This window comes from Peromyscus eremicus, chromosome 6 (assembly GCF_949786415.1).
Source record: "Peromyscus eremicus chromosome 6, PerEre_H2_v1, whole genome shotgun sequence".
NCBI lineage: Eukaryota > Metazoa > Chordata > Mammalia > Rodentia > Cricetidae > Peromyscus > Peromyscus eremicus.
Window position 1 is genome coordinate 116,947,456 of NC_081421.1, and position 25,063 is coordinate 116,972,518.

General features: G+C 43.4%; 1 protein-coding gene across 7 annotated transcripts in view; it reads left to right on the top strand.

Annotated features, from left to right (window-relative positions):
- The window catches only part of Ssx2ip (SSX family member 2 interacting protein), a 35,133-nt gene extending 11,730 nt beyond the window's left edge, over positions 1 to 23,403 (top strand). For 6 of the 7 annotated variants that reach the window (XM_059266402.1, XM_059266398.1, XM_059266400.1 and 3 more), the window contains 13 exons: positions 2,704 to 2,832; positions 3,295 to 3,464; positions 4,151 to 4,363; positions 8,201 to 8,311; positions 10,008 to 10,143; positions 11,401 to 11,476; positions 11,552 to 11,732; positions 15,420 to 15,570; positions 17,421 to 17,557; positions 17,849 to 18,022; positions 21,230 to 21,344; positions 21,872 to 22,037; positions 23,152 to 23,403. In XM_059266402.1, coding sequence (XP_059122385.1) covers positions 2,790 to 2,832; positions 3,295 to 3,464; positions 4,151 to 4,363; positions 8,201 to 8,311; positions 10,008 to 10,143; positions 11,401 to 11,476; positions 11,552 to 11,732; positions 15,420 to 15,570; positions 17,421 to 17,557; positions 17,849 to 18,022; positions 21,230 to 21,344; positions 21,872 to 22,037; positions 23,152 to 23,329 — 1,851 coding nt within the window. In that variant the 5' untranslated portion in view covers positions 2,704 to 2,789 and the 3' untranslated portion in view covers positions 23,330 to 23,403. The remainder of the gene's footprint in view (positions 1 to 2,703; positions 2,833 to 3,294; positions 3,465 to 4,150; positions 4,364 to 8,200; positions 8,312 to 10,007; positions 10,144 to 11,400; positions 11,477 to 11,551; positions 11,733 to 15,419; positions 15,571 to 17,420; positions 17,558 to 17,848; positions 18,023 to 21,229; positions 21,345 to 21,871; positions 22,038 to 23,151) is intronic. The other variant, XM_059266404.1, reaches the window with a different exon arrangement.
- The last annotated feature ends 1,660 nt before the right edge of the window (positions 23,404 to 25,063 follow it).

Consider the following 25,063-nt stretch of genomic DNA (forward strand, 5'->3'; position numbering starts at 1 on the left):
CATGCTACCTGGAAATAGTGAATAAAATGGTGTCTCTCTGGTGTGAAAAAGAGAAAGATTTTTGTTTTAAACAGTTCTGGGGATGAAACCCAGGGCCTCCCATTCTAGGCAAATGCTCTTTGACTGAACTACTCCCCAGCGTGAGACTGCTGATATTCTCATGGGTTATTTTGTAGATTTTATTCCCTCTAAATTTTAGATGAATGAAATAGACTTTGAATGTCATTTCAGTTCTTGACATCTCAGTCATAAAATGTGCACGTGGACCTGACCGATCTTGGAGTCTGTACGACTCTCCAAGCTAGTGATGCGTGCACACAGTGAGAAAGAAGTTAGAGAATGCCAGATTACTTGACCCGAATTGCTCTTGTTAACTTTTTCCCTCTTTTGGAGTGTTAGTAATACTGCGAATGTAGCCAAGCCTGATACGGTGTGTTCTGCCATGGGTTGTTGCAGTCTCGGACAGCTGCTTGCTGTGTTGTCGTGAATCTGTCATCCCAGCTTTCATGGCAGAGCCCAGGCTTGCTTTCAGTGCTTCCTCATTGCGGTGATTTGTGGTAGTGTGAGGCTTGTGCTACGTGGAGATGCTGCTGTTACTGTTTTTTTTTTCTTTGAAATTAGCCTTGTCCTATTTTAAAATCATAAAAATGAAATCTTAGATTGAGCTATAGTACAGCGTTTTGTGTGAACTAACCTCTTGGTTTTCTGATGTACATTGTTTTTCTTTCTTGAAAACAGCTGGTAGAGTAACTTCTCCCAGGTCTCATGGTATGTACTTTGGTCCATCCTTAGATTGTGTTAATGATCATGGGTCTATATCCCATGGTATACTATGACATGGTATGATAAACTGTGATATGCTATGATAAACTTGATTTGACTTGTTAGACGTTGTTATATCTTATAGTCAAGAACATAGGCTGTACACATACAACTTAGTGAATTGTCTGTGTACCCACATAATTGAGCCTCAGATCAAGATGTTTCTAGAACCTCAGAAGGCTAAACTATACCTTATTCACTTCCTCTTCCCACGAGATAAACCACATAATGTTTCCTTTAATTAGCTTTTAACATTTAAAAATTGGAAGATTTCATATAAAAGTGCAGAATTCCAAAAACTGAAAGAGCCTAAAAATTAAAAAAACTTGAAAGACTCTTCAGCCTAGGGCCTACCGCCTCTTGACTGCAGTTTCTTGTGGCTGAGAAGCAGCTGTCCAAAGTGTCACACATGTCTTCCCATTTGCCCACACTCCTCACCTTCTGCCTTCTGGAAATCTGGTGCTAGTTGTCAGTTATAATTTCATTTGAATTGTTTTTCTTGTGGTAGAAATATGTCTCATCTGTTAAAATGTGGAAGCATGAATAGTAAACAAAAGTTACATCTTCATTTAGTCTATTTTACTCATTGTATTTCTAGACTGGTATTTCTTACCCACTTTCAATTCTACAGTTTTGTTTTAACTCTGTACAGTGTTCTCTTGCATGAGCCAGTTTTCCGTGGAACATGTTTCTATTTGATTGTCTGTATTATAAAGAACACTCTGTAGATGAATCTTTATGTACATTATCTTCTTGGGATAAACTTGGGAGTGGCCTTTCCAGATCCATCTTGCCAGCTTTGCTCCTGGAGTGTGAGATGATGTTGCCTAAAGGGCCACACATAGGAATGTTTCTTCCCTACTCTGTGCCAGACTGGGCTTAGAATGTAAAAGATGGGCTAATATTATTAGGACAAACACAACATGGGGATAATGGCCAAGAAGGTTTCATCTTCTCATCTACATAAATAAGAGTTGTTCTTGGATATGATGCAGAAATATTCCCTATTAGAGTGCTGCACCTTAGAGTTATATCAGGTACCATGTATCTTGGGAAACCCTACACACACCACCACCACCACCACCACCACCACCACACAGTGTCTCTGTGTTCTAGTTTCATTTTTGTTGATGTAATTAACATCCTGATCAACCAACATAAGGGAGAAAGGGTCTATCTGATTTATATTTCCAGGTTATGGTCTATCATGTGGTGAGTCACAGAGGTAGGAGCCTGAGACAGCTGGGCACACTATATCCGTTGTTAGAGCAGTGAGGAGTAAACATGTAGATTCTGCTTACTTGCTGTTTTGGTTCAGCTTCACTCTTACACAGTTTGGGACCCAGCCCACAAGATGGTGCTGCCCACATTCAGGGTGGGTCTTTCTGCCTCTGCTAATAATGAAAATGCCCCCACAGGCATGCTCATAGACAACCTGATCTAGGTAATTCCTCTTTGAGATTCCCTCCCCAGGTGATTCTAGGCTGTGTCAGTTGACAGTTAAAACGAACCAGCACACTGTGCACCTAATATTTTCTCTGTGTATATAGGAACAAATATTGTAGAACCTTTCTGTTGTAAAGGACATGTAAATGAACTGCAGAGATGGCTCAGTGGTTAAGAGCACTTGCTTGCTGTTGCAGGGGACATGGGTTCAGTTCCCAGCAACCACATGGCGGCTCACAACCATTTGTAGCTCCAGTTCCAGAGGACCTGATGCCCTCTTCTGACCTGTATGAGCACCAGGCATGCACATGGTGCACATACATACATTCAGGCAAAACACTTATATGCAAGGAACATGCATATATTTGAGGAACATGCAAACTATTTTTTGCTTCCATCTTTTAAATTAGATGCCTCTGTCCCTTTCTTTCTAAGGAGATGCTCACGTAGAGTGGCAGAAGCTGTTGTCTGTGTTTCAGCACTGAACCACCTCCTCAGGTACCCTGGCTCTGGAAATTGCTATGGGAGATTGGATGACTGTTACAGATCCAAGTCTGTGTGCAGGTAACTGAGTCCAAACAGCAGACACCATCCAAGAGGAATTATTGAGAAAAATATAAACTAGATACCATCAGTGGTTATCACATATCCAGTTTTCATTTTCAGTAAAGTTATTAAAAAGCCAAGCTGGGCTTTGGGTAGGCAATAGATTATCATTTTAAGGGAAATTTTATGTATTTGAAATATATTTATTGGCTCCTTCAGCCTCTAATTCCTTTAATCACATAAACTAAGTGGCACAGACAAGTATGTTTTTTCTATTTTTATAAACCCAGTAGTGGAAGTTAAGGTGTGAATCTATTTAACATACCTACCAAGAAAGATTATTAATGTAATCATGTCATTTTCTCATTTTACACTAAAGTGTCTTTGCCCTAACTTTAAAATACTTTATATGTAATTCAGAATCTTTGGTAATGGAGATTATGTTAGTTTTATAATTGCCTGAATGCTTTTTATTTTCAGAAAGCAAAAATCTCTCTCAATATACCTCAGAAACAAAGATGTCTCCATCAAGTTTATACTCCCAGCAAGTGCTGTGCTCTTCGATACCTTTATCAAAAAATGTGCACAGTGTTTTCAGTGCCTTCTGCACAGAAGAGAACATTGAACAAAGTATTTCATATCTTGATCAGGTAATGTGTTTTTTTGTAAGAACTAAGAGCATAAGTCATCTTATATACCGGAAAATGTCAAAGCTACAAGAAAAGCATTTGCCAAGCCTGAGTGTGTCCTTACACAGTGGCCAGGACTGAGACATGCAGAGACCATGGTGAGCTTCTGTCTGACACGAGGTTACCTGCCGGGTGTGCAGCAGCCAGACGCCTTCTGTGCCAGGCTCCTGTGCTGGGAGTCCAACCCACATTTCATTGATAAAAAACCTGGATAACTTAGGCCAGGCCATGGGTGATTGTTCAGTAAAGAATTTAAAGTTGTTTAAGTGTTCGTTCTCTGAATATTTAATATTAATGATCTAGGAATGGTTTTCTGTTTTTCTCTTTCCTTTTCACTAGGTTGTCTTTGAATCCACTGAAAAACAATTAACTTACATATTGAAAGTTTCAGTCGACAAGTTAAAAATATTACGTACTGTATAACGTTTTAAATAAGTGTACATGTGGAGAGGCTCTGACGTGCACGTAGTGAGGGTGGTGTGTGTCAGGGTGACCTCGGTCTACTCTAGTTTTCGAGACTCAAGACATTGTTACTAGCTTATCACCGTGTGGTGCAATGCTCCCTCTTGCCGAACTGAAACATCCTGCCCTCAGACCAGCGTCTTCCCAGAGATAACCGCCGCTAAGCAAACATTTTCTCCTCTCAGGAACTGACTACCTTCGGTTTTCCTTCCTTATACGAAGAACCCAAAAGTACAGAGACAAAGAGAGAGTTAAATATAGTCGCTGTTTTAAACTGTATGAACGAGCTCCTTGTGCTTCAGCGGAAGAACCTCCTGGCCCAGGAGAGTGTGGAAACACAGAATCTGAAGCTGGGCAGTGACATGGACCATCTGCAGAGCTGCTACAGCAAACTTAAGGTACTCGTTCATCCGCCTGCCTCAGCGCTGGGCCACAGGGCACAGTGTCACGGCGTGCCTCAGCGCTGGGCCACAGGGCACAGTGTCACAGTGTGCCTCAGCGCTGGGCCACAGGGCACAGTGCTACAGTGTGCCTCAGCACTGGGCCACAGGGCACACTGCCACAGTGTGCCTCAGCGCTGGGCCACAGGGCACAGTGTCACAGTGTGCCTCAGCGCTGGGCCACAGGGCATAGTGTCACAGTGGCCGTGGGCTTCAGACGGATTCAGAGCTGTGTTTAAAATCTGACATTCTTTTAGTTGTCGGTAGGAATGATTTCAAGTAATGTGCACAAGTTGGTGGTTCTGCTTCTTGCTGTCTATGTTGAAGGCCTTGCTTTTGCTTTTTAGTGGCTTACTGAAGCTGTACAAAGTTAGGAAATACTTAAGTTCTGGGGAAATCAGGGTTCTCTCACCTCATCCAATCTTGCTTGATAAAGTACATGCTTCATAACATGTTGATTCCAAGAAAAATATTCCCAAGGTTTGTATACCAAAGAGCAGAGCTCAGGAATAGAGCAGGCCAGACAGCAGCTGACAGCAAGGAGTCCCCACGCTGCAGGGGAGACTGGAGGTTCCTGTGTCCCTCCCTTGTAACCCTTCTCTGTACTTTACAGGGCCATTGACCGGCCACCTTAACATACAGAATGCTGTTGCTGATTTCTGGCTGCTTTCTTCTCTATAAGAAGCTTTTCTATCTTTTTTTTTTTTAATAAGAAATATAATTTCCCCTTCAAAAAGAGGAACACACATTTGAATCATGGTATAGGAAAGACTTGCATTATAGTTGTGCATTAAGAATATAGACCATAGAAACCATTTTTCCTCCCCTGCTTATGAGAACAAAGCCTTTGCATGCATGTGTATACTCTTGGCCAACTGGCTTCCTTGTGGTTTTCCATGTATTGGTTCTTGGCCCTCTTTCTTCTGTATGTCTTCTTGCTACCCCACCCCTTCTAAAACAGGTAAGAAAAGCCAAAGAACCTTGACGTTGGGCTCCATAGAACGGTAGTTTCTGTGTAATATTTATAGGGTACTAGCATATGCTATGAGTGTATATGATGTGCACTGCCCTGCTCATGAGTGCCGAGCACATTTGGGGATGCTCTAGAGAAGTGTGCCAGATCCTCCGTGGCACATGCTCCTTTTAGCCCACCACTGCCCGATGTGTCTTGTCCGTCCTCAGACCAGGTGCAGTGACGCTGGCTCTCTCTAACAGTGCTTTTAGCTTAGTGTACATCCTGTTGGCCTAAAGGACAGGCAGAGTACCCCACTCACTGTGTGTCTTGGCTAGCTAGGGACCCTGCAGGGCTGGAGAAGGAACGTAGTGACTGTTTCTAGGGCTGTGAGCTGTGCATGCCACATTGATTCAGGTCCTCTTCTCGGGGCCTGGATGCTGCAGATCTAAAAACCTGGAAGACAGTGCTGTCTATCTGCATACCATTGGCCAAGTGCCATGTGAGTCGAGTCGTTAGTGCCCAGCTGTGCTGTATAATGATGCAGGTTAAGTTGGAGCGAGTTAGGTCTTCCCTTTAAGGAATGAACTAGAACTACCCAGAGCAGATTGTTCTACCTACGATGATGTCATCTAACTTAGATTTGACCTGGGTCAGAATCTGTTATTTGGCCTAGCTGAGGACAGAAATTAAGGTTTCTAGATCTAATGTGATTAATTCACTAGGTACTGGGGGAAAAATAGTTCCTGCTCATGTGTTTCCCGACTAATGGAGTCTAATACATGAGTCCATAGTTACAATTATTTCAATGCACACACACACACACACACACACACACATGCACACACACACACACACACACACACACGCACACCACGTCACATTTCCTTTATACATTCATCTCTTTATATCTAGGCTGGTTCTATTGCTTGGCTGCTGTCAACAGCGCTGCAGTAAGTGTGGGTGTGCAAGTGTCTGCGGTGTGAACAGCGCTGCAGTAAGTGTGGGTGTGCAAGTGTCTGCGGTGTGAACAGCGCTGCAGTAAGTGTGGGTGTGCAAGTGTCTGTGCGGTGTGAACAGCGCTGCAGTAAGTGTGGGTGTGCAAGTGTCTGCGGTGTGAACAGCGCTGCAGTAAGTGTGGGTGTGCAAGTGTCTGCGGTGTGAACAGCGCTGCAGTAAGTGTGGGTGTGCAAGTGTCTGCGGTGTAAACAGCGCTGCAGTAAGTGTGGGTGTGCAAGTGTCTCTGTGGTATGTTGACGTAGAATCCTGCAAACTAGACTCAAGAGTGGTATACTGGATTGTATAGTACTTCCGCTTTTAGTTTCTTGAGGAACCTCTGTACTGGCCTCCGTAGTGGCATCAGCTTGTCTCTTTCCTCGCATCTCGACAGCATTTGGAGTTGCTATTCCCTTGATGGTAGTAGCCGTTCTGACCAGGGTGATGTGGAATCCCACTGTAGTTTTCAAGTTGTGTTTCCCGTAGGGCTAGAGATGTTGAACACTCTTTATATACTTACTGGCCATTTGTAGTTCTTTTGAGAACTGCCTAGTCAGTGTGTTTGTCCCTTTACTGAGTGACTTGGGGCTTTTGTATTAAATATTTTGAGTTCTTTTTGTAGACTGTAAACATTATTTCCCCACCAGAGCTCTAGTTGGCCAAGATTTTTCTCCCATCGTTTTCCTCTGCTGACTGCTTCCTTTGCTGCGCATAGCGTAAGCTTTTGACTCCGTGATGTCATGTGTCATTGGAGTCCTTTTCATCAAGTCCCTGCCTAACCCTCCATCTGAAATGTTTTCTCTGTTCTTTCCTCTGGCAGCCTCAGAGTGTGTGGTCTTTTACTAAGGTCTTGGGTCCATTTCGGTTTCTTTATATTTTTTTATTTTTTTTGGTTTTCCGAGACAGGGTTTCTCTGTGTAGCTTTGCGCCTTTCCTGGACCTTGCTCTGTAGGACCATTTCGAATGAATGTTTTGCATAGGATGGATGAGGGATCTATTCTGCTTTCCCGGAACAGCTTATTGAAGAGGTTGTCCTTTCTCCAATGTCTATTTTTTTATACTATGGTCAAAAATGAGGTGGCTGTGGCTGTGTGGGTTTCTTTCTGGGTCCTGTGTTGTATTCCAGTGGTCTTACGTCTGTTTCCACGGCAGTCGTATGCTGCTGTCTTGTTGTTACTGTGGCTGTGTGGGTTTCTTTCTGGGTCCTGTGTTGTATTCCAGTGGTCTTACGTCTGTTTCCACGGCAGTCCTATGCTGCTGTCGTTGTTACTGTGGCTGTGCTGTATAATTTGGAATCAGGTTTTGTGGCACCTTCAGCTGTAGTCTTTCTGCATATGGTTGATGTATTCTTTCTGTGTATGATTGCTTTTGCTGTTTGGGCCTTTGTGCTTCTCTATGAATTTTAGGATTTTTTAAATAATTTCTCAAAGTTGAGACTTGAACTTGTGCAGTGTGAAGGATAATGTCCCCAATCTCTTCACACTCAGTGGCATTTATTGTTCCCTAAAGCCAAGCATCCCCCAAAGGATGTAGGTATCACTTCAGATAACAGGTCTTCTGAAGTATGCTCTTAGAGTGTGAAAGTCTTACAGAGAATTCTGAAAACTTCAGTAACAGCATCGGAGAGGAAGAGCCTTGTAGTTCTTGTACATAAACAGAATAAAATGAATTTAAATAAGGCATGTGATTTTACACATTGAACTTGGTAGTACTTGCTTTAAGTACACATTCAGTGTGCCGCTGAGGTTGGACTACACTTCCAGGTTGATGTGTGGTTTCTGTCCCGCTCTTCTGAGGACTTTGTGACTCCTGTTGGTTTCACTCAGATGGCGTATTTCATGTTCCAGGAACAGCTGGAAACCTCCAGACGAGAGAGGATTGGGCTTCAGGAGAGAGACAGACAGTTACAGTGCAAAAATAGGAATTTGCATCAGCTACTGAAAAATGAAAAAGATGAGGTGAGTTTTCTGTTACCATGTATGAGGTGAACTGTTGGGTTTTGGAATTTGAGGTGTGACATAATGGCCACTTCAGTTTTAAAAAGGAACTGTCTGTTTATCCTGTGTCGCACTGTCGTGGTGGGTGGGCACTCCTGTGCTTGTTCTGCCCCTGCTCCAGGAACATCAGCCCGTAGCTGGCAGCAGGCAGTACCCCCTATACCATCCTTCCCATACTCACCCGCTTTTTCTCAAGCACAAGAGAGCTCAGAGTGTGCGTCCTTCGTCTGTCTCCTCCATACCATCACAGATGCACAGCTCCACACCACACCCCTTTGCACCAACACCTCATGTCAGCAAAGTCTCCCTCTACAATGAAGGCCTCTCTCTGGCTCTCACTTGACCAGGGCCCCACACAAGCTAGGCAAGTGCTCTGCCACTAAACTGTCCCCCTTTCCTCTCTTATGTGATCTTAAATGTACCATTTTTCATCTCACAAAGAATTAACCTATTAATGGCCACAGTGCCGAATACTTGCCTTGGATGCACAAAGCTGTGGCAATTCATATATTTCACTTTTAACTCCAAATATCCTAATTCTAATCTTTGCTTAGTAGGTACGGAGACCCCTTATTTTTAGCTTAGTGCCAAGAGCACTGTGATGATGTGGAACTATAGCATTAGTGCATCTAAAGGCGTTATTTATAATACATCTGAGAACTAGCCATTAGATCTTCCGTGTTCTGTGTTGTGACCCCTGTCCATATAATAGCTATAAAAATACAGTATTTTTAGTGTTTTAGTATTTAACTAAGAGGCTTAGAAGAGAGTTTATTTCCATTTTATCTCTTTTATTTTATTTTGTATGTGTATGGGTATTTTGTCTCCATGTCTGTGTACCACGTGCATTGCTGGTGCCTTCGGAGGCCAGAAGATTAGATCCCCAGGAATGAGAGTTACAGGTGGTTGTGAGCCATCATGTGGTTGCTGAGAATTGAACCCAGGTCTTCAGCGAGAGCAGCAAGTCTCTTAACCATTGAGCCATCTCTTCAACCCCAGGAGTCTATTTCTTAAAAAATCCCATGAACAGATAGGTTTATTTTTACTCTATTTAATTAGTATTTAATAGTGGACAATGAATATCTAACCAAAGTTACTGCATAGGAAATGTCGATATGATGTCTTGATTACATTTAGTTTGACTATAGTTTGTCTTTGGTATGGAGTAAGCTAAAACACCACCCTATGGCTGGGGTGGAGAATGGCTTTTAAAGAACAACTTATACTTCCTATCAAGAGCTGCCTGAGCTGAGCTGCTAGCACAGGCCTGTAATCCCAGCTGCTAAGGAGGTGGGCAGGAAAATTGAGAATCAAGTCCAGCATGGACAGCTTTGTGAGACCGTGCCTTGAAGTAAAAAGCAGTCTGGGAGTGTGGCTCAGCAGTAGGCACTAGCCTAGCATGCACAGGGCAGACTCAGAAGAGCAGGATCTGATCGAGGCTCCCAGTGGTTGCTGCTCAGAGAGAAGACAGCTTGCTGGCAGCTGGGTGCCACTGTGTATTGTTGTCATTCACTGTGTGTTTCTTAAGGGGCTTTCCACTGTAGACGTGGAAACACACTGTGGGAAGATGGGCACTAGGACCTGTTTTACCTTTTGAATTTTTGGATTTTACTGGGTTTAGCAATACTTGTTTGAAAGAAAGTGTTTTTTCTTTCAGGTACAAAAATTACAAAATATCATAGCCAGTCGGGCTACTCAGTATAATCATGATATGAAGAGAAAAGAGCGTGAATACAATAAACTAAAGGAGCGTCTGCATCAGCTTGTTATGAACAAGAAGGATAAAAAAATAGGTATGACGCTGATGGATAGAGTGAATAGAGTAACTGCTGTGATGTGCCCATCGCGGGAAAGAGTGAAGTTGTAAGCATGGCTGTAGACGTTAGGTATTTCCATGTAAACTGTAAACTCAGACACTGTTTGGCGGGGGGAAACAAAAGTGGGTTGTTTGCATCACGAGTTACATGTTGTCTTAATTACTTTCCTATTGCTATAAGACAGAGTAACCAAGGCAACTTGTAGGAGAGTTTATTGGGCTTACAGTTTAGATGGCAGTCAGTGACTGTCCTGGCAGGGAGCATGGTGGTGGGCAGACAGGCATGGTGCTGAACATTGCTGAGAGCTTACATCTTGAGACAACTATGAGGCAGGAAGAGCCAAAGCCCACCCCTAGTGACATACCTCTTCCCACAAGGCCACACCTCCTAAGCCTTCCCAAACAGTTCCACTAACTGGGGACCAAGTATTCAAACATACGATCCCTGGAGGCCATTCTCATCCAAACTACCACACAAGTGTTTGTTTAACATGTTGGGTGTGGAGTTGAAAAGTAAAGCCAGAGGACAGTGATTCCATAGAAAGAACTGGAGGTAGGAAGCATCACAGTGGCTTCTGAACGTCAAAAGAAGGGCGATTTTGGAGTTAGCTTTGTAAGTGGCAGCAGCAGCAGCCTGGGATAGGTAGCTGTTTCTTGTCTCAAACCCAATCAGAAATAAATGATAGATTTCTTCTTATTCGAAATTAGAATAACTGTTTTCTTATGTGAAATGAGTCTGACTGCTTCTGGGGAAGACGGAGCATTAGTACTGTCAAGAGCTTCTTCTCCTCTGAAGATGACAACAGTGATGTGGTTAATAGGGCAGGACAGGCCGCCTCTGTAAAGCCCAAGCAGTGAGTGAGTTCAGCGTGAGTGCTTCCTCTGCCGTTGCAGTGTGTAAACAGGAGGCTGTGGCTGAGTTCTCGGAAGCTTGGTGGTCAGGAGTAGGCAGTGGACCTGCAGTCTGTGCGTTGTCATCCCCTGATAATGGAGTTAACAGTGAAGAGTAACATCGTGTGCCAGACACTGTGCCCCCTCCATTGAGTATATCCCTTATCCTTAGGAACCGGAGGGTGTTTCTCTCCTTAGCATTTGAAGAATTTGCCGAGCCCCAGGGTATTTGAAGGGTCCTGGCCTATGTCCTAGGTCAGCTTCAGTCCCTCGTATGTCTCCAGTGTGGTAGGGTTTTAAGCACATGGTAGAGATTGATTATGTTTTGTGCTTACATTTGTAGCCATGGACGTCTTAAATTATGTGGGTCGAGCTGATGGAAAACGAGGCTCGTGGAGGACTGATAAAACAGAGGCCAGGTACAGCCGTGTCACCTGACAGTGTGAGCAGGGATTGCTGTCACTGTGTGTTCTCACACCGTGGTTTGTCCCCAGGAATGAAGACGAAATGTACAGAATTCTGCTGAATGATTATGAGTACCGCCAGAAGCAGATCCTAATGGAGAATGCGGAGCTGAAGAAGGTCCTCCAGCAGATGAAGAAGGAGATGATTTCTCTTCTCTCTCCCCAGAAGAAGAAACCCAGGGAAAGGGCGGATGACACCACAGGCACTGTTGTAAGTGCCTCTGACACCAGCCTAGGCTGCTAACCCACACAGTTCACACCCCAGCTAGGTAGCGCAGTGAGGGCACCAGGAGGATTTTGCACAGTACAGTCAGTGCTCTGCCCCTTGTAGTCACTGTGACAACTGAAAATTGCCCCTGGGTGTTTCCAAGCACATCCCAGAAATCATCTGGAGATGGTTATCTGGTACTTCATGAGTATCATCTCAGTAATATTTCTCCTGGAAATGATTTCCAGCATTATAATTCTTAAAATGTTATAATAATTTGACTAGACTTTAATTATACCCATCTTAGATGTGAGCAAACTGAGGCACAGTAGTTACTAGCACAGCATGCAGAGCAGAAGTAAGATTGATTTGCATCTGCCTTCACCCTCAGTGCTATGTGTGACGGTCTTCAGTACCTGAAGCGTGATCGTAATTAGTCTTAATAATAAAAACCTGGAGTCAGATATAGAGGCTGAAAGATCACAGAAGCAGAGCAGCAGCCACTAGAGAATTCAGACTGAATGTGGTGATCCTGTCTCCACCTCCCATGTGCTGGGATCACAGGCAGAGCCATCACCACCTGGCTCTGTTTCTCTTTTAGACTGGTTCAATCTCGTGTAGCCCAGGGTGGTCTTGAACTAATCTTCCTGCTTCCTTCTCCCAAGTGCTGGGATTAAAGGTGTGTGCCACCACTGCCTGGCCTCTATGGCTAACTAGTGGCTAGCTCTGTCCTCTGATCTCCAGGCAAGCTTTGTTTGTTAGAGCACACACAAATATCATACAACAAATACCACGTTGTCTCTTTGGAGCTAAAGAAACATTCAGTCCACACCATTATAGAAGCTCACTGTGTTCTAAGTCCCGAAAAGACAGAGCTAAGGTTTTGACAATTCCTTCAAGAAGCTCTTTGGGAAGGGATAGACATGTAGAGAAACAGTTACCACATCGCTGCTCAGTCAAAGAAGACATCACAAAGAGAGCAACTGTGGAGTGTTTTCTTCCAAAACAAGTAGATGCTCTCAAGGTGGAAAGCCTGCTTGACTCAAGCATCTGCCATGAGAACCCAAGTTCTGGCCTTGAACTGAAGGTCACAGTGGTTAAAATCTGAGGATAACAGTTTGATATCAGGTCTGTCTGCTAGCCAAGCCACCGAAGTACATTTTGTAAGCCATCTTCAAGGAGTCTTTATTTTGTGGGCTCTTAAATTGGCCAGCTGAGAAGCCCATCTCACCTCCTTGCCTTTTTTTTTTTTTTTTTTTTTTTTTAATATTAATGCACGGGACACAATCCTTTTGTGTGTGTCCCAAAGTGGATGCCTGGAACTATAGATAGTACCAAAACAAACCCTTATGTGTCCTGATTTCCCTGTATATACCTATGAGAACATCTGATCTCTAAACCTGGGACAATAAGATTAATGTCAGTAACTAACATTATAATAATATATGGTGATGGATGTTAACGTATGCTCTTCCTCCTCGAAATGCGACTTTAGAACAAGGGTGCCACTGTGTTCTTTTACAACTTCTGACTTAATACCTGCTTTAAACTTAGGTTTTGAGTCTGTCACTTTCAGCTGGTTGTGAACTTGACCAACATAGGTCACATCCCTTATGAGGTGTGTTCAGGGTTGGCTGGTACTTTAATAATAGTCAGTAGAAGTGGGGAGGAAATCAGGAGTGCCTTCCCCGTCGTCAGGCAGTGGTGATGTCCCCAGTGGTTCCTCACAATTCAGAGCTAAAGGAAGGCAGAGGTGGTTTTCCTATTAAAGAGTTCTTTCTCTACTTCCTTTTCTCTTAAAACTTACGTAATTTTACCATTCTCTTCAGTGAAGGTTTTAGGACAGAAGAGCAAGAATAATTAGACCCTTGGGTGCTAGGTACCTTTTGGATTTCACTTATGTTTAGCCTGCACAGTAGCCAAAATATGAAGCCCAAATTAAAGTTAGGTGGGTTTGGTTTTTCAAGATGGAGTTTCTCTGTGTCGGCCTGGCTATCCTGGAACTCACTCTGTAGACCAGGCTAGCCTTGAATTCAGAGATGCACCTGCCTCTGCCTCCCAAATGCTGGAATTAAAGGCGTGTGCCTCTATTCTCCGGCTTGTTTTTTGTTTTTATAAATCTTGTGATTGTAGATTTTTACCCAATCTGGGAAACAAGTAGTAATTTTGGTTTTGTTGGTTTGTTGTTTTGAGACTGGATCTTGCTACATAGTCTCGGCTAGCCCAGAACTTAAAAATCTCTCTGCTTTCACCCTCCTAGTGCTGGGATTTCAGGCGTGTGCAATCAAACCTACCTATTTGGAATTTTTCAAATTTACTTTATTGGGGGCAGTATGGAGATCAGAGGACAACTTGTGTGAGTCATTTCTCTTTTTCCACCAATGCACCATCTGGGTCCCAGGTATCGAATTCAGGTCGCCCAGTTTGGTGGCAGGTGCCCTTACCTGCTGAGCCATCTCACGGGCCTGGTAAGAGTTAACAGCAGGTTTATAATCAGGGTGTAGCACCATGATCTGAAAAATAGAAATCCATCCTGCTCCACAAGCTGCAGCTTCGAGTGTAACATGATGCTGCAGTTGGAAAATTGCAAATTTGATCTCCCAAGACAGCTCAGTGATAAGACTCGAGCCACACAAAAATATAACATAAAGTTACTTTCAAATTGTGCATACAAGGTACATTTTAAATAGAGTTGGTGTTTAGGCATCATGTCCCTGACAGACAGACAGACACACACACACACACACACACACACACACACACACGGAGACAGACAGACAGAGGCGAGAGATACTGTAAAATCCCAGAGTGTTTTAACTCCCAAGTGCTCAGGCCCCTCTGGTGAGGGATGCTTTGTCTGTAGCTTAAGAGGCTTTGAAATGGGTCACAGCTCCTGGAGACCGATGATGGCAAGAGCTGTCACTGAGCCATCTGCCCAGCCTGAGTCACCGCTCTGCTTAGAGCAGATCCCTGTTACTCCAGTGCTGATGTCAGAGCATCTAGCCAGCTCTTCATTCCTGCTGCATTTGCCTATGATTGAGGGTCTAATGACTCTTTTTTTTTTTTTTTTTTTTTTTAAATCTTTTGCCGTCTTTCTCCTGAGGGGTATTTTTCATAGTCATGTATTTCGACCTTTCTGAAGTTAATAACAAATAAGGACTATTTTATGTGGATGCATGTTTGGTTTGCACATTTAGTATTGTTTCTCTGTAGTAACTTAACTGATACATTTTCTTATAATTTCATGTCTTGGTACAAAAAAAGAAAAACATGTCAACCATAAAATGATAGGAGAATTAGGGTTGATTATGTGACTCTGTAGATAATTTCAAAAGGGTTATTTGTTGCAGCAATCTTACTTAGAGACAAGCTGACCATCTCAGTCCTGCCTGTCTGTTGGCTTTGGCACCAAGGCTGCCTCTAAGCCTGAGTTTACTTTTTACAGTTTGAGGAGGAAATGTGGGGCAGCATCCCACACAGCATTCACAGACAGCAGCTGCCTCTCCTCAGACAGCTCTGTCAGAGTCAAACGGAAAGAGATCTGATTTGGGGAGTCTCTGTCTTCAGTGTTAATTACGTTGTTACAAGATACTGGGTAATATCAGAGAGACTGTCTCAGTCTGGTGTGGCCGCCTGGGTGTAAACCCCTGTAAGATGCTGGTCTTTCCTTTTGTTTTCCCTGTGCTATAGGTTATCTCTGATATTGAAGATGATGCTGGGGAGCTGAGCAGAGAGAGTGTGTGGGGCCTTTCTTGTGATACCGTGAGAGAGCAGCTTACAAACAGCATCAGAAAACAGTGGAGGATTTTGAAAAGCCATGTAGAAAAACTTGATAACCAAGGTAACTACTGCTCCAGTGCATGCAGAGTAGGCTGTGGTGTAAACTGCTGCTGCCCACTTGCTCAGACATCAGTACTATGGCCTCAGAGTTGCTGCCCACAGCTCAGCCTGCTGCTCTTGAGTGTCCAGTTCCGTCTGGTTTGCCCCTGGCTATGCATTCACTGAGAGAGATGCACCTGGCTTCAGAACCAACCTTAGAGAGCAGTGCCCCTCAGGTTCTGATGCTGTGTCCCCATGCAGCTCAGTAATGAACTCAGTAACGTGTAACTCAAGAGTATGAAGGTGAGCCCTTTTATATGTATTGAAGTCTGCATGCTTTCAAGTCAGGAAAGTTAAATATTGTATTTTTAAGATTTATTTTGATCATTTTAATTGTGTTTGTGTGTCTGCAAATGGGTACATCCCATGAACGGAGGTTCCTGTGGAGGCCAGAGGTGTTGGCTTCCCTAGAGCTGAAGTCCCGTGCAGTTGTAAGCCCCCTGCATGGGTGCTGGAAACCGAACCTGGGACCTCTACAGGAGCAGAGTACACTTTTAACCTCAGCCTTTCTTCGACACGAAAATCTCTAGTTAGTAAATGAAGTCTACTTAAAATTTATTGAAATTATCAGTTTTAGTACTAATGCTGTAAGTTGTAAAAGGCAAACGCACAGTTCTTGTAGTTCTCCATTAATTTGCATGAACTGAACTCACTTCATCATTGCTGCTCATTAAGAAGCATGCCTGGACGCCAGTTTTGTAGGATTTAAGGTGAGAGTACACAGGTGGTAGTACTGTACCACTCTGTCAGTCACCATCAGAAACAGTTCGTACATTTGTGGGTTTGTTAGCATTCTTCTGTGGCTGAGCCAGTTCCTCCTGAAGACTTAGCTAGCTATCAAGAACCAGAGGCACAGTGAGGTGTATTATTAGTCTTCTCATGATAGTCTTGAATAAATGTGGTTTATAAGTTAAATGTTGGCAACAATGCTTATTTGTAAATCTGTTTAGCCCTAAAGTAATATAACTGTATAGTTAGAACTTAGATTTGTTTCGCTTTAAAACATTTAATTTTGAGCCGGGCGGTGGTGGTACACGCCTTTAATCCCAGCACTCGGGAGGCAGAGCCAGGTGGATCTCTGTGAGTTCGAGGCCAGCCTGGTCTACAAAGTGAGTTCCAGGAAAGGCGCAAAGCTACACAGAACTCAAAAAACCAAAAAAAAAAAAAAAAAAAATTTAATTTTGTTATAACTTAGGAAAATATAAAATGTTAAAGAAAATAACTTCCTTTTACAAAACCTGTGAGAAGCCCAGAAAGGGAAAAGTTGAGAGTCTTTTATTTTTAAATGTCTGTTCAAGAGCAACGTGAGCGGACGATGGCTTTAAAACCTGTGCCTAGTTCTGGCTGTTCTAGTCAGGGTTTCTGTTGTTTGAATAAACACCATGACTAGAAGCAGCTTGGGAGGAAAGGGTTTATTTTACCTTATAGCTCACAGACCATCGTGAAGGGAAGTCAGGGCAGGAACGGAAGCAGAGGCCACAGAGGAGTGCTGCTTACTGGCTTGCTCCTCTGGCTTCCTTAACCTGCTTTCTTATACAGCCCAAGACCACCTTCACAGTGGCGGCCCCACCATATGAGCTGAACCTTCCCACAAGGCCAGCCTGGTCTACAGAGCCAGTTCCAGGACAGCCAGGGCTACACAGAGAAACCCTGTCTCCAAAAACAAATACTCATTAGTGAAGAAGATGCCTCACAGGCTTGCTCACAGAGCAGTCTGATGGAGCACTTCTCAGTTGAGGTGCCCTCTCCTGAGATGGCCCTAGCTTGTGTCAAGGTGACAACAACCTAACCAGCACACTGGGGTTCTGTCAGTTTCAAAGGTCCACTTAGAAGGCCTCAGTGATGAGGACGTCATCTCCCGACAAGACCACGAACAGGAGACCGAGAAGCTGGAGTTGGAGATCCAGCAGTGTAAAGAGATGATCCGAGCCCAGCAGCAGCTCTTGCAGGTAGACGGGAGTGGCGCAGGATGCTACTGAACCTGCTAGACCTTTGCTCCTCTGTCCCCGGGTCGGTAGAGGTGACGTTTCCCACCACAGTTGAGGTCTGCACCAGCAGTTAATAAGCTGCATCCCCTCTTCACATGGTCCTGCTTTGCTGAGGGAAGCAGGTTCTCATTGGCTTGCTGATTCTTCATAGTGTATGTCCTCAGCCAAGCTTTGACCCATCTTCCTGACTTTCACTTGACTGTGCGTGAGCTGGATGGGCTTTCTGACTTAGCGTGTTTTAAAATTTAATAGCAGCAGCTGGCCACTGCGTGTGACGATGACACCACCTCACTGTTGCGAGACTGTTACTTGCTGGAAGAAAAGGAACGCCTCAAAGAAGAGTGGTCCCTCTTTAAAGAGCAAAAAAAGAATTTTGAGAGAGAAAGACGAAGCTTTACAGAAGCCGCAATCCGCTTGGGGCTGGAGGTGAGCTGTGCAGGGCTGCTGCATTGGGCACGGGTGTGTGGGGGAACACTTCCGGATCCCACCTGTCTCTGCTGTCCATTTGACCTGAAGTGTCACCTGACCATCTCACTGTTGTGTGGTCTCTACCCAAGAATACTGCTCAGACACAGGTTTAAGCCAATGGAAAGTCTTTATTATCCGGCCAGTGACTACATTGTGTGTTTGGGATCCCAGCCTTCCTCAGGCTGAGCCTTTAAGCACAAAAACCAAATCTTGAGTTGACATACTTCAGTTAACAAGAACAGTTAGCCAGAAGCAGAACTACAGAAGCCAGAAAGCAAGGTTAGTACATTTAGAGACTTTCCAAGAACTGTGGACCTTGATGGATTGGGTCTTTCCTTCAGTTTTGGCTAGTGGTGCTGTCTACCTGCTGAGTTTCATGGTCTGAGTGGCTCTTCCATCATGGAGTCAGCTGTGCTAAGGCCTGGGGCCTGTTCCATTACAGGTAACTGGAAATTGAAGGGGCTGAGCATATGGATGTCTTCTGTTAGATCTTCAGTTCCTTTTGGGCATCTGCCACTTATGTACTGTCAATACATGTGATGCAGAAGGTAGTCAGTCCAGCAGCATCCTTGTTGACTAGAAAAGAAAGCACAGGAAAAGATTGTTTCCCAGTCCTCATAGAGGAATGTACACAAGTTAGCAGTTTGGACTTTTCATCATGTATGTCCACAGGTTGCAGTCTATCAGCAATACATTGCCTCCATAGTGCCCTTTCAAAAATTAAAGACACGGTGTTTCGATATGGTTTTAAAACTCAACCTATACAAAATATTGTGGAGTGAGACAGTGTCCTCTTAATCTCCAATTTCATCCCCTAGAAATAACCACTGACTTAGAAAAATGTCTATTTGAAGCCGAGTGTGGCGGCACAAACTTTTAATCCCTTCAGAGCTGGAGAGGGTACTTGCTGCTTTTACAGAGGGCCCTGACTGGGTTCCCAGCACTCACAACCATCTGTAACTCCAATTCCAGGGGAGGAGGCCTTCTTTGACCTCCATGGGCACCAGGCAGATGTGGTGCACGTACATTCAGGCATCCATACACATAAAATAAAAATCCAATCTTTAAAAACGGTTTAAATACTATAAAAGTTAAAATTCTCAGAAAATAACCAGTAGACATTTTTGTTTTATTTTTATTATTTTGGAAGTCTCTGTGTACGCTGGTCTAGAACTTGCTGTCCAGGACTGGCCTTGAACTCACAGAGATCTGCCTCCTGAGTGTGGGAATTAAAGGCATGTGCCACCGTGTCAAGTAGAAATCCTTGTGTTAGCTGTTCCCTACCTCCCTTGCTTGCCCCTCCACTTTGCAGTCTTACGAGATTGTTTTCATTGTCCAGGTGCTACCACATAGACCTTCTGCCCTCTACTATAAAATGTCTATAAATACGGTGATTTGTCTGAAGTTGGGGCCTAGAAATGGAAAGCCAGAAAATGATGTTGATAATATGATTATGTGACATTATTCATTCTATAAACAAATCATACATTTGAACATGTAAATGATGGGGGTCCATCCAGGGCCTCATACATGCAAGGCAATCCTCCTGCCTCCGAGCTAGTCTCGGCCCTAAAATACAGTCAGACTCTGCCTGCCAGGGAGGCTGTATCGCCCTCTAGTGTTTATGTTGTGATCTGTCGAGTCAGACTGCGACTGTTCCTGCCACTGTTAGTCCTTTTCTAATCTGTGTCACCGTCTTGTCACCTTTTAAAAAGAAACATGGCATGGTGACAACCGTTCTGAGTACTGGAAATTCTAAAATGATGTTAGATTGCATCAGCTGGCTGTTTAATTTGAACTTGTAGCTTTCACCTCAAAATTAGAAGAACTATTCATTTATTTTCATTTGTGTTGTAGTTGGGGGCTGGATGACAACATAGTCTATGTTACTTTGTGGTAATTTTGTGGGGCACCCGCCCACATACCTCCTATGGAGGGTTACGGGGTTTTCGTAGTTCCTAGGTTCTTCATCTGGAAGAGGCTAATGACTTTTTCTTCTGCCTGTTTCCCTGTGTTTGACTTGTCCATGTTGTTAAGTGTGTCTGTGGCTGACGATGGGCTCTACGTTCTGCATATTCTCTTGTTTTAGTCTTTGGGTCACCAAACTGTCTTCAGGATTGGCTTTATTATTTACTTCAGAATTTGTAATTTCCCTTTTCTTTGTACACTATTATTGTTTTGCATGCATTTATGAATCTTGTAATATGTGTGACAGTATTTTCAGAACTCTTGAAACATTGTAATCTGCGGTCAGTTTATTGTCTTGGCCTTTTTTCCACTTCTGTGGTTGGTTTTCTTGCTGTCTGGTGACACTTGGTTTCATACTCCCATTTATGAGTGACAGATTCGGTGCCGGTCATTTAAGGGCTAACACCAATTCCCTCCACAATTGTAAAATCCTTCCTTTAAGCCGCAGCTGGTCATGTGTCTTTCCAGCTGTCTGAGAACATGTCCGTTGTAGACACAGGTGAGAGTGACCGATCAGACGGAGATGAGGGAAGGTGTAGTTTAGGCATCCTCTGCTGATGAGGAGGTGCTTGGTGTAACCTGTGCCTGCCCTCTTGTGGCTCAGTAGCAGTGACCATGGCAGATGGCTAGAGGACAGAAGAAATGCCTGATGAGTCAGAAGGCTGTTCCCAGGTGACTGACTCATGAAGCAGGATATTGTTCTGATATCAGTTTTATGGTCGAGTGTTCTTTGTGTTCAAAAATTCTGCTAATACTCTGTTCATGGGAACCCCGGCAATTGTTGGAGTAGTAAGTGAAATCTCTGATGTAGTATTATTTAAATTATTTGAAAGTTACTATTTATGTCTGAGGGTGTTTTACCTGAATGCATGTGTCTGTGCAACATGTGTGCCTGGTGTCTTTAGAGGCCAGAAGAGGGTATCGCATTCCCTGGAACTGGTGTTACTGATGGTTGTGAGCCACCATGTGGGTGCTTGGAATCGAATCCAGGTCCTCTGTAAGAGCAACAAGTGCTCTTAACCATTGCCCCATCTTTTCAGCCCCCATTTTTTTAAATATAATTTTCTCGAGCATCTTTTAGTTTCTAGGCAACTATTTCATACAAGATCTATACAGGGCCCCGAGAGGAAAGAGTTGGAGAAGTTCCAGGAAATGACAGTGAAGTAATTGCCAACTCTTTGGTTGTTGTTCCCCTAGAGGAAGGCATTTGAAGAAGAAAGAGCCAGCTGGTTGAAGCAGCAGTTCTTAAACATGACGACCTTTGACCACCAGAGCTCAGAAAATGTGAAACTGTTCAGTGCCTTCTCAGGAAGTAAGTGCTCACAGGCTGTGTCCTCTGATGCGCGCACGTCAAGCACAGAAGCGAGCGTGCAGCCTCACAGTGCACAGGATGATCTGTGTATGGAGCTAAGACTTCGTCTTTGTGAAGCATTTCCTGCTTTTGATCTCTGCTCACCTGTGTGCTCAGGTGCTGGCAAGCAAACCCCAGAACTCAACCCATAATAGGCTCCAACTCAACAAGGAACAGTGCCCCCGGCCCAAAATCAACTTACTGGTTTATTTACTGAAGTCACAGTAGAGCCCAGAGGAGAACCTTGCATATAAAAAGTGTTTTTGTGAGTGTATAATAATGCCATGTTTTTGAAGATTAATTATTTTAGGTATTGACCTTTTTAAAGCTAGATCCTTCTATTTGCAGAGTATGTGACAGAGAAGGCAGTTAATACGTTCTTTCTCAAATCCCACTCCAAATTGCAGTGATTACTCCTGGTTGACTGTCTTCATTATGTTTGATGTTTTACCATGTGCCCCACTCTTTCCCTTGCTTCTGAAAAACAGGTTCTGATCCAGACAATCTTATAGTGCACTCCCGGCCACGACAAAAGAAGCCACACAGTGTGGCTAATGGGGCCCCAGCTTGCTCATCAAAACTGACTAAATCTCTGCCTGCTTCACCTTCTACTTCAGACATTTGCCAGACACACTCTGGTGTGTCTGAACACAGGTATTTGTTTTGAAATGACGTTTTCACATACTTCTAAAGAGGTTAACATTGCATTGCTTAGGAGAAGTTGTTATATATAGCATTTGTGACAGTAGAGGCTTTGGGGAGAAGTTAGATTCTGGTTACACAGAGATTCCCAGTGTGTGAAGCTTTGTGCTCAGTATAGAAGTCTAGTGGCGAACAAGGGAGGATGTGGCTTATTTTACATTTAAAGTATAGACTCATGGACCAGCCATGATGGTACACAGCTTCCCTGCCAGCACTCAGGAGACAGAGGCAAGTGAGTCTCTCCAAGTCGGAGGCAAGCTTGGTGTACGTAGTGAATGTTCAACACAGGGAAGGTTCGGAGTCAGTCGGGGCTGCATAGTGAGACCCTGCCTTAAAAGAGAGACAGGGATGACTCATTTCAGGAGTCACTCAAAAATCTCAATACTTTATTTACATTGAAGGATGCCATTTTGCTGGTTTTTCAGAGTTCATAGTTTAAGTTTCTTTGGTATGACCATCACACTGGTATTAAAGGCAGAGAGCCAAGAAAAGCCATTTCCTCATGGGTGATAAAGGAGATTCATGCCAAAGTGAGAGTATTAATGCAGTTTATTCTCTACCCTTAGGAAACCCATATGTGTCATTTTATAAAATAATTTAGTCTGTATTTTTAGGTCAGTAATCTTCTAAGAGCTACAGAGCAACTATTAAGAGGAGGGGGAAGAAAAACAGGAGCTTTAAAAAAAATAGTACTCCTCTCTTCTCTATGGGAGCAGATTATGGAGTCAGTACTGTAGCTGGGCGAGCCGGTCAGAAGGCTCTGTTGAGGTTGAGATGAGAGCCCGTGTTTATTTGGAGTACACAAAACCAGCAGATTAATTATAGGAGAGGACATTGATGTGCACTGTAGTGATCTTGCCGCTCAGAGTCTGTACCTACTGTGGTAAATGGAAGTCTCAAATAGCACCACTTCTGTGTGTCCCTCTTACTTTCTTAAATGGTTTCCCAAAATGTATTGTTAGCACAGACACGGGGCAGTCAGACTCGATGTGTTCAGGAACATCTGCTCTAAACCGTAATCAAGGAGCAGACAGTTAGTTATTAAGATTTACCTTACTTTTTCCAGGAGTTCAATCAATGTGCTGAATATAACTCCTGAAGAAACTAAAGCAAGTGAGGTTGGACGAGAATGTACAAATCAGAAATGGAGTGTGGTGTCAAGACCTGGCTCACGGGAAGGTTGCTACAGTGGATGCTCCTCGACCTACACAAATTCTCACGTGGAAAGAGACGACTTACCTTAGATGCATAGACTACAGTGTTCTCACTAAAATCTGAGTTAAACAGGGTGTATCATAAAGTCAGTCATCTAATTTAAGATGGTCTGGGTTGTTTGTCTGGACTTCCCGGTCTTCCCCCAAAGAGCTGCAATGCTAAGCAATTTTAAAGGATACAAAAGCTTTGGGTGTGTGTTAGTAGCAGGAGCAGCTGGCTCTGTGAACAGAGGAATGTATGATGTTTGGATGAAATAGAAGCACTAGAATGGATTTCCCTCCCAGGTATTGAAAATAGCACTTTTAGGGGACTGATTATTGTAAACATTAAATTTTTGTCCCAGATATGGTTGGCATTGGAAGTTTAGCCTTTACTTGAATGTATACTGTAGATTTTTAACAAAGCAAGTTCTATATTTATTATGTTTAGTGTGATTTTGAGATTACCTCTTTCATATGTTTTACATAAAGTGAAATTTATGTATGTTCTGTACATAGATATACATGATTATGTTAAGAGGCTTTAAAGTTTCAGGATTTCACACAATTCTTGAGTGTAGTATTTCCTGCCAATAAAAATGTTTTCAGTGGCATTGTGTTTACAGGTGTGTTAGGACCACTGCCACATGACAGTTAAGATTTTATTTTTAAGCCATCTAGGCAATAAAAATTCAAAGCCACTCCATGAAAACTGAGTTCGGATAACTAGAACTACTAACACTACATTTTGAGATTTTTAAAGCGTTATATTTTATTTTATATATGTGAATGTTATCATTTCTAAGAGGAATATTGATTATGGAGTAATGGGGGAAAGACAGAAGTATCTTTGAATAACAATATAAGAGCATTGGTTTAAGATATTTGGATGATAAAGGATATTTAAGATAGCTGGATGGTGATATTTTCCTTACCAAATGGGTGCCAGTACAGTAATATCTGTACCAGCCAGGGCTTTATATCATTGCCAATAATTTTGTAATTAAAAACTTTTCCACTAGCTACTACTGCTAAAGAAGTGAGACGGTGTAAAAACATTGACTTTTATAATTGAGATGTGACATTCTGGACATTCTGTGTCATTTCATTTTCAGAACAGTCTTAGGCTTTTTTGTCTCTAATGTTTCTGCTGCATGTTTCTTCATGAGAAGTATGTTACTGTTGATAGAAATGACGGTAATAATCAAAGTAGACGTAGGCCCAGGCTTCTCCTGGATGGATTTTCATCCCAAAGCTTTTAAGTGCCTCCCCCGCTTAACTCTGCACATAGAAGCCTCCGCAGTCCTTGCTCAGCGATGCAGGCTAGCCCCGGCTGCCTTTCTCTTTCCTTGTCCCTGTTGTGGCTGTTGCATTAAATTCATCATGCTACCAAAAGAGAAAACTGGTGTTGTCCATTCACTCTGTGACTGTGAGGTCATGCAGCAGCAGCAGCCATTTGTCTGGGCTGGTAAGATGGCACGGCCCCATGAGGCTTTGCTGTTGAGAACGCGTTCTCTTGCTACCAGCCATGCTCACAGTTCCAGGAGCTAGCTAGAGAGTGAGCCACTACCTTCAGTCTGGTGTGTGATCACTTCCTCACTCTTTAAGATGTGACATTTCAGAGACACTACTGTAGTCCAGAGGAGGAACCCAGCTGGGATATAATTACCTTGCTGCTAAAGAAGGCAATCAGAGTTGTGAAGTAGTTACTGATTATTTCTACCCCACATCCCCACAGGGCTCTGTCTCCATGACAGCCTTGACCAGATACAAACATTGCTGGTG